The sequence below is a fragment of the Temnothorax nylanderi genome, unplaced genomic scaffold, assembly GCF_030848795.1.
Source record: "Temnothorax nylanderi isolate EJ_2023f unplaced genomic scaffold, tnyl_v1.0 TNYL_tig0137_pilon, whole genome shotgun sequence".
Classification (NCBI taxonomy): domain Eukaryota; kingdom Metazoa; phylum Arthropoda; class Insecta; order Hymenoptera; family Formicidae; genus Temnothorax; species Temnothorax nylanderi.
Window position 1 is genome coordinate 120634 of NW_027249199.1, and position 8508 is coordinate 129141.

The 8508-nt window shown below is 34.7% G+C and overlaps 3 protein-coding genes across 3 annotated transcripts; 2 read left to right on the forward strand and 1 right to left on the reverse strand.

Moving 5' to 3' along the window:
• The first annotated feature begins 143 nt into the window (after positions 1 to 143).
• Positions 144 to 4682, forward strand: LOC139777052 (activating signal cointegrator 1 complex subunit 2). The gene is made up of 14 exons (XM_071714224.1): positions 144 to 465; positions 555 to 632; positions 789 to 949; positions 1027 to 1411; positions 1683 to 1897; positions 2131 to 2316; positions 2405 to 2560; positions 2650 to 2743; positions 2817 to 2996; positions 3131 to 3253; positions 3331 to 3455; positions 3533 to 3734; positions 3813 to 3987; positions 4428 to 4682. The coding sequence occupies exons 1-14, from the start codon at positions 451 to 453 to the stop codon at positions 4565 to 4567; spliced, it is 2235 nt and encodes a 744-aa protein (XP_071570325.1). The 5' UTR covers positions 144 to 450; the 3' UTR covers positions 4568 to 4682.
• On the reverse strand, positions 3982 to 6264 carry LOC139777059 (bridging integrator 3). The gene is made up of 4 exons (XM_071714253.1): positions 6017 to 6264; positions 5815 to 5922; positions 5429 to 5603; positions 3982 to 5337 (listed from the first exon to the last, which is right to left on the reverse strand). The coding sequence occupies exons 1-4, from the start codon at positions 6022 to 6024 to the stop codon at positions 4831 to 4833; spliced, it is 798 nt and encodes a 265-aa protein (XP_071570354.1). The 5' UTR covers positions 6025 to 6264; the 3' UTR covers positions 3982 to 4830.
• A 99-nt stretch (positions 6265 to 6363) lies between these two features.
• LOC139777060 (protein FRA10AC1 homolog) lies at positions 6364 to 8489 on the forward strand. The gene is made up of 4 exons (XM_071714254.1): positions 6364 to 6645; positions 7152 to 7317; positions 7429 to 7588; positions 7707 to 8489. Exons 1-4 carry the CDS (start codon positions 6539 to 6541, stop codon positions 8003 to 8005), a joined length of 732 nt encoding a protein of 243 aa, XP_071570355.1. The 5' UTR covers positions 6364 to 6538; the 3' UTR covers positions 8006 to 8489.
• The last annotated feature ends 19 nt before the right edge of the window (positions 8490 to 8508 follow it).

Sequence of the window (8508 nt, forward strand, 5' to 3'; positions counted from 1 at the left end):
CGAGTCTCGATTCTCGAATAATATCGAAAGATCGATAAACGACAATAAACGATCGCGTGTTTCGAGCTTTCAGGCTTTCAGGAAGTACAATACATGCGTATGTATCTGTGTCACGTACATGACGTACAGTCACGTATTCACAGATAACCGTGGATTTATGCAGGCCGGGATTGCCCGGCTTTCTGTATAGTTTCTGTGCCGTGAATTTTTCGAGTAATACGCTACGGCACGCTACGTCGCTACTCGACGGTCCACTCCAGTGTGTAACGTTTTGCTCTAGGCTTGCCTCACTTGCCTGTCGTCTGCTTTTGTCACGCCCACGTTTTCCCCGTCGAGAGTGTCGAGAGTCAAGATTTCTGTCCAGTCCGGTTTCCCATTCCCATTCTTCTGTCGAGCTGACAATCGGCAACACACCAAGTTCTTGCGACAGACAATGCAACCCGTAAAATCATGAAGTTTTACGAGGTAATTGACACTCTCGTGTACTTGTAATCTGTGTTCTTTTCTTTTGGGAGGAGACAAATCGAATGTTTGTTTTTTTTTCTGTTAAGCAGAATCCGGATTGCGTGCCTCTTGAGGAACTGCAGCTGAATATCAAGAATGACGGGGTGGTTGTTGTGATAAATGCGTTGGTACGTTAATTTCTGCAACGTGGCATTGTAAAAATTCGTGTCTGTCAGAATTCATCCGTCAGGCTCCTGTTTCACTCTGATACCAACGACTGTGTATGAATGAGCCAGATGTTTGATATTCAGGCATCCTGTGTATTGACGAATATCGATTTTTAGAATGCCAAATGGGCGGACAAGCGTTACTTCCTACGTTACGAAGTGCCAGAGATATACAATGAAGATGGGTCAGAAATTGTGGGTGCTAAGGATCGCTGGCTGGAGGTTGTGAATTACATCATCGAGGATCTAAATTGGTTACTGGACCTTCCGTTTTATCGGTACAACATGCCTCTTGATAGCTTTGACACTGTTAACAGCATGTAACAGTTACTACAAGCAGTTTTCCTTTATTTAGATTCTGGTCCAACATTGTGTACAATACCTCGATTATGGATACATTGGTATCTTTTTTACAAGAGGCCCCGCCTTTCTACACGTTAGAAAATTTTCCTGCCGAACCGAAGATGCTCGAGGCATTGGAAAATCTTCATCGTAACGTACTTATCATCTTTGCACGTCTCTGCACGAATAAGAAGAATCCGGGGGAATATATGAGCCGTCCGTTCCTTGGAAATTTGTTGTACGACAATTATATATTTACAATACCAATTATATTTGATCTGTGTCAACTGTATGGTAGAGAAAATGCCAAAGTAGTGGAAAAAATTGTACATAGTGTATTTAGTCTACAGCCAATGTACAATGACGACCTTCAGAAGTCTGTGCCGTGCCTTATAAAGGTAATGTATACTGTTAAAACATTCTATACAAAAAAAAAAAACATTAACTTTTTGTATCATATTTTGATCGTTGACGACTATATTCATGTAAGAAACATCCATTATAAATATGAATTTAATAAATATAACTAATTTTTCAGAGTAAAATTTGTTTATAAATGTGATTAGCAATCATTGTATGATCAAAAATTAAGTAGAAACTTGCAGATTATAAAGAAATTGCTATAATTTTGGTTTCAGTTGAGTTAATTAATCATTCTTGCTACCGTAGGCTCTCGAAAATGTTGAACGGAGATTCGAGGATTGTCCAAGTGATGCGACTGAAGCAGTAGCACTTTCAGAGAGAGGAAGCTCCATTGAGATGACGTTGTATAATTTAGAGGATTTGATAATCTATGTTCTAGATGTATCATCAACTCTTACTGCGTTATTAAGAAGCTATTCTCCAGTAACTGCCACATTTCACACAGATGACTTCATAAACAAGTGAATAAAGACTCTTTTACTGTTGGCATTTAATTAATGTAACAGATTTTATAATACTTTGGCAACACATTGATGCTCAACTGTTGAGTATTAAACCAATTTGTTTAATACTCAACAGTTTTTACTAAATCCAAGTTCTCTTATTTGTACACCTATACACTTTGTTCAAACTTGCAATATATTATTATGCGATATTTTTATATTGGTGCCACTATATTGTTTCTGTTTGCTAGGATAGTTTCATTATATGGAAGTACAATACCTGAGATGTATAAAAAGTTAGATAAGTTAGCGTATAACGAGGAAAGTATGCCAAAGTACATTGAATTGAAGCATCGTCTCGATGTAACCAGAGTGGAAATGTTAAACCTTTATCGAATTATTATCTATGAACCTATATTAAATATTCAGGAAAAGCTGTAAGTATGAGAAAGTACCACTTTATGAAAGTAATTATATGGATATCATCCTGATTAAAAGATTTATTTACTAACGTTACATCTGCAGAAACACAATAACGGAAGACGAGATAAGAAATTGCATAGATGAATATTTAAATTTACTAATGAATGCTATATCTGAAAAAGAATTCATTATAGATTATCATCAGTTTTATCCGATTGATGTTGATCTAGAAAATATGACCAAACTTTGTCCTGAAGTGTATCCTTTTTTTTTAAGAAATTACAATATTGTAATTATACAAAGAGACATTTTTAAATTTTAATTTCCTTTACGTATTCAATGATCAGTGATACAATAAAATGCGAGTATATATTACAATCATTGCATGCATCAATTGGAGATACTAAGACGTCAGCTAGTGCATCTCTCAATAATACTAATGTAAGTAACAATCTTGCAAATATATGCGTAGGTTATTTATAACTACTTTCTGTTATTATGTACTATATTATAGATAGCTGTTGCTGGATCTAGCGGTGTTCAAAGCAATCAACAAAAAAAACATTCCAACGATGTGAATTGCGTAAACAATAAGATAGACTTTGCTTCAGAAGATCCTTTCAACATAATGGCTCTCATCTCGGAAGTAAAAGAAGTTTTGTGCAATTTTGACTATGGTGAAGGTTTCATACAGGTAAGATATTCGTATATATTAAGTTTATTAATTTATAAATAGAAATAATGGACGAAAAGCAAAACATTAAATTTGCCAAATAAAGGATATATTAAATAGCATTTTTATAAATTTGTGCAATCTAAAACTTTCAGCTATGTTTAAATCATTATAATTATAACGTTGAATCTGTGATAAATGCAGTTTTGGAGGATGATTTACCACATAATTTGAAAGAATTTGATAAGACAATACCATATATACCACCGGATCCAATGGTAAGTGATAAAATAATTTTTGTGCTATATGACAAGCCAGAACAGCGAAAATTAATCTGCATTATGTATTATTTTAGGGAACGTCGGCTGCTGCGGAACCTGATGTAAATCTGGCCAGCAATTTTCAACAATTAGATATTTCTTACAACACTGAATTCGAAATTTTGACAGAGAACTTTGCAGAGTCGGAGACAAGGAAAAAGTAAGTCATTGAATTTGTACAAAATTACATGTTTTAACAGTCCTGTTATAATTAAATATACCTTTTTTTTTTTCTAGGAAAGGTAGATACAGAAATGCAAATGAAATGCTGAATGACAAGTCTGAAATTAAGAAATCGTGGAATATTTATGAAAAGTACAGCCTTGTCGTCGATGAATACGATGATGAATATGACGACACATATGATAGTCATGACATTCGTGGTAGCGCACCGGACGATTCCACAGAAATAGACGTTAGGCCTTTCACCACTCCGAGGGTCAGTTTAAATATTCTTTATCTTTAATTTATGATTTTACGTGAATTTTGTTTCCTATGCAACAAATTTGTTACGCAGATATTTCAAACACGCGATAAAAATAATGCTAGCTCGGAGGATGACGCTGAGAATGAAGAAGAGAAACCTGTACAGAATAACGACCATTTCATACAAAATCCAGCGGAATTGCGCGCTAAAGCTGAACAGCGAAGACAATCCGCAGGAGATGGCAGAAATGCTCACGATGTAAACGGTAAATTGCAAAATTTATTAAATTTCTTTAAAACCATTTACAATTTTATTAAGCTATTAAAACATACGATAACAGATACAAAATAAAATACTTTAATTTTTATTCGACAAATGTACAAAATCGCTGTTTCAACTTATAGAAATATATTATTTGTATTTACATATTATGTGCAATGAAATAGTGATCTATTACATTTCGGAATGGTATCTGCAATAACATTAATTATATAGTATATTTATTAAGTATATTTAACACAATTTAACTAGGTGCTTAACAAATAATCACTTTTCATCTTTTGTTTGATTGTTGATCTGTTTACTTGTTCACGTGTTACCGATTGAAAAGCTTTGGTAACATTTGGCGATTCAATGAAACTTGCATCATTGAGTTATATTCAGATTTTAAATTGTAATTTTTTTTTTTTTTTTTTTTTTTTTTAGGCAAGCCAAAAGGTCAAAAGCAAGACAAGAACGGCCAGACTAATAATAGGAAGAAAAATATAAACAAGGCTACACAAGGCAATCACAATCGGCGCATAGGTGCCCAGATTAAAAGAAACCGAGGAATGATTCCATCTTAAAGCGGTACATTTTCGCAAACGCAAAAGATTAGACGATGTACATACTGCCAAGCAATGAACATCTTTACTTTGTTATTTAATCATCCCACAGAAATAAACATTCTTATAATTTCTACTCGTCTGATTAATTATTTCGAACTAATAACTTTAACGAATAATAACACATTTTTGTGAAAATGATTTTGTAAAAAAAATATATATATATGTTCTATGTATGTGTTGTTACTGTTTTAGAAATTTTTAGAGGAACGTGTTGTATTTGTTCAATGGTCCTTTACTATAGTTAACGCTCTCAGTCTATTTAATTCGGTATTAATAATTCGCTGATGTTCCTCCTCAGGTATCATGCTCGATGTGAATTCAGAAGAACATTGAATAGGCATTAATTGCGTGTATAACTGTGTCGCGTGGCCGTAATAATTTAATTGTATCGTGATCACTGCGTGAATGCTCGGATTGATGTATTCCAATCTTTTCCCGAGAAACGTTGGTAATTCCGTGAGTAACTGAGCGTGTATAGTCTTCAACTCTTTAGCAGCTGCCTCCTCCGCTCGTCGCTCTCTCTCCAGCTTCGCGATGTGGCTCGCAGTCCTGTCCTTTTTCTCTTGTAATTTTTTTACACGATTATACACGTATTTCCACGTAGCTACTAGTTCCTCACGCTTTGCTATCGCTGCAGCAATGGTGATAAATTCATTTCTGAACTTTTTTAGAGGTTCGATAAATGTCTTATGGCACAAGCTGCTGATTTCCTGAATGTTCTTTCCCACCTGACAGCGCGAGACAGCGTGATTAGCGTGAATTATAGTATCTCGAGGGGAAATGTTAGCGCGTCACTACAGGTATAACATGTTAACTTACTTGTGTAGCAACAGAATAGTACTCTTCCACTATTTTTCTACATTCATTATTATTCTGTGCTAGCCCGCAATTGATGAGATTTGTACTTAATCGTTGATCAGCTCTGTCTAGATTTGTCAGAGCTCCTATATATTTCTTCATCTCCTTGGTCAACTTTCTTATTGCGCTCTCAACACTTGGAAAGAGAACGGATATTGTAATACATTCAATGATCTTTTTAAGTAACAAGTGCGGCGCATAAAAATCTAGTTGTTCAGAGAAAGACAGTCGAAAGCAATTGCACTTGACAAAAAAGACTATGTACTTGCAAATTGTAACAAAGAAAGAAAGTAAGTTCGCACTGTACAAACTTTTTAATACAGAACAATTTGATCGAATGTACGTACTAGATGAGCTTTTGGACAACAACGTCCAATTCTTTATCTTCCGTATAAGACAAAAGTGGCGACGCAGAACTTGGCCTCTGGGTCAAATAGTTCTTCTTCAAAGGATTCCTGCTCGTACAATATACACATCTTATGTAAGTTCGCGAGATCTGATAGCCAGATATTGAAGCATCGACGCATTTTGAAAGTTGCAGTTACTTACCACGTCATATTCGATGTCGATCAACAAATGTTAGCATAACAATTGTTTACATCTATATGGATGATTCTAAAGTTCAGACGATAATTTTGCAGCAGTCTGCAATCTTTATCCGTATCTCACAATCATCGGGCAACTCGTGAACATTCATGCAATTATATCTTTGACGAGATTACGATAAATTGTTTGTATAATCAGAAAACAGCTGTGACATCACATATATTTCTTAATTAGCATCTATGTACAGTGTACACCCACTTTTGTTTTAGGCGCAGAAAGTGCAGTAGCAAGGCGCAGGGCGCAGGGCGCAAGACGAGACGTCTCGACTAGTGCACACTGGTGCACACTGCACATGTGCAAAGCAGTGATGTTAGAATTTAGGGTCTGTCCAGGTCTGTCAGGGTCAGTCAGGGTCTATTTTCTTACACTGAACATCAGCGGACTGCGATCAGCTGAGCGATCAGAGGACTAGAGGAGAGCCAGTTTACGTCGCGTGGAAGGAAGGCGAGGAGATTCGAGACGGCGATGTTTCCGGCGTACGCGCACTTGTCGGCTTACGACAGGCACAAGAAACTCGTCAACGACTACCTGACAGTCTACGGGAAGTCTGTATCGTCGTTCACACGAGACACGTATGTTGAATCTTTCGGTTTTACATTTGCGGATATTCGGTGGAAGCTAATTTTGTTATCATCGGACAGTGACAAGTGATATATATCTTGATCATCTTGATCGACTCCGCTTTCTGCAATCTTGCGCAATTTTACTTTGTTTTTCTTGTTTTCTTCAACGGCTGAATGCACTGGGACTATTCCTGAGAATATTTCAGTAAAGTTTATCCATTGTTATTTTGTAATTGTATATATTATATATTATGTTGCATTATTTTACATTAAAATGTAAAAATATTATCGGATTCGTGAATGCTTTCTTCCCGAATTGTAACCCTTTAAGATTCTCACATTTTATAGTTATGCTATAGAAAGTATGATGTCAACTGAAAAGCTAGAAGAGCTACTATACTTTTAAGAGGAGCATAATTTCCTTGTCATTTCCTTGCGATGGATTTATCATTAATTAGTAGCATGAAAGTTATAATTTGATAAAATTTGTAATAAACAGCACTTGACGTTTCGAGGTCCCGAGACAAAACTGATTACGATGTCATCAGAGAGAACCACAAGTTTCTCTGGGAGCAAGAGGATATTCCAGACACATGGGGTGCAAAATTAGCTAAGAAATACTATGACAAATTGTTCAAGGAGTACTGCATATGTGATCTTACGTATTACAAACATAATAAGGTACGAAATGTCTTTATTACGTATTTATATCTCCGTATTGATTATATGGTGAATTGATTATAAAAATAATTATGAGTAAGTTAATTAACATTATTAGTTTGATATGCGTAGGTTGCTTTGAGATGGAGAACCGAGAAGGAAGTAATAGTTGGAAAAGGACAGTTTGAGTGTGGCAGTAAAACGTGCAGGGAGAAAGAGAATTTGCGTTCTTGGGAGCTTAATTTTGGCTATGTAGAACATGGCGAAAAGAAGAATGCACTAGTAAAATTAAGTATGTTTTATAATCAGTTTAAAGACAAGACAATCTATATATATATATATATATATGTATATGAGACTGCTCCGCCCATAAGACAAATTAATTATTTCTTTTTTCTTTTTATGTTAAGGACTTTGCCCGGAATGCTCGGTAAAACTCAATTATCGGTCACAAAAGCGGGAGGTGAAAAGGGGAAAGTCTTTGAAGCGTTTAGACACAAATTCCGAAAGTAACAACGATGTGGCTACTGTATCCAGTACTCCAGAATCAGATAATAGAGCGGAGATAGATTCCAGATCGGCTGAAATACAAAGCAGTGAAAATACTGACACGAATGAGTCGAATATCTGGAAAGAAAAACCAACTGAAGACGTGGAAAAGACAAGAGAGAAAGAATTTGAGGAATACTTGGCAGATTTGTTTATGTGAACGCGATTAGAGTAATCATAATTTATTTTTCATTTGATGTTTTATTGTAAATAGATATTGAAGAAAATAGTTTCATTTCTTATGTTTGATTTCTTGCAAGGATGTTAGAATGTATGACTGTTAGTACAGTCATATATATGTATAATAGTATTATTAAACAATAAAATTTTTATAATAAAATATTTCATATATAAAAGATATTTTTCAATGAGATACCTCTAATGCATTTAAAAGAAATTTGAAATAAATGAGAGAGCGGTACTTATTAGAATAATTTAATAAACTTATATAATGTTAGGCAATGTTTAATTTGTGTACAAAAAATTTATAAGAAACCAAGAATGCCTTAATGTAAAATTGCATTACTTTTTTATTTTATTTGAAGCATGCACATTGCATCTAAATTTATTTATTTTTTTTCGTCTCTATAGTGTAGAATTGTAGACAAAAGAAGGGAAATAATAAATAAAATTTAAATTTAGAATTGTAGTATTGTTTGGAAG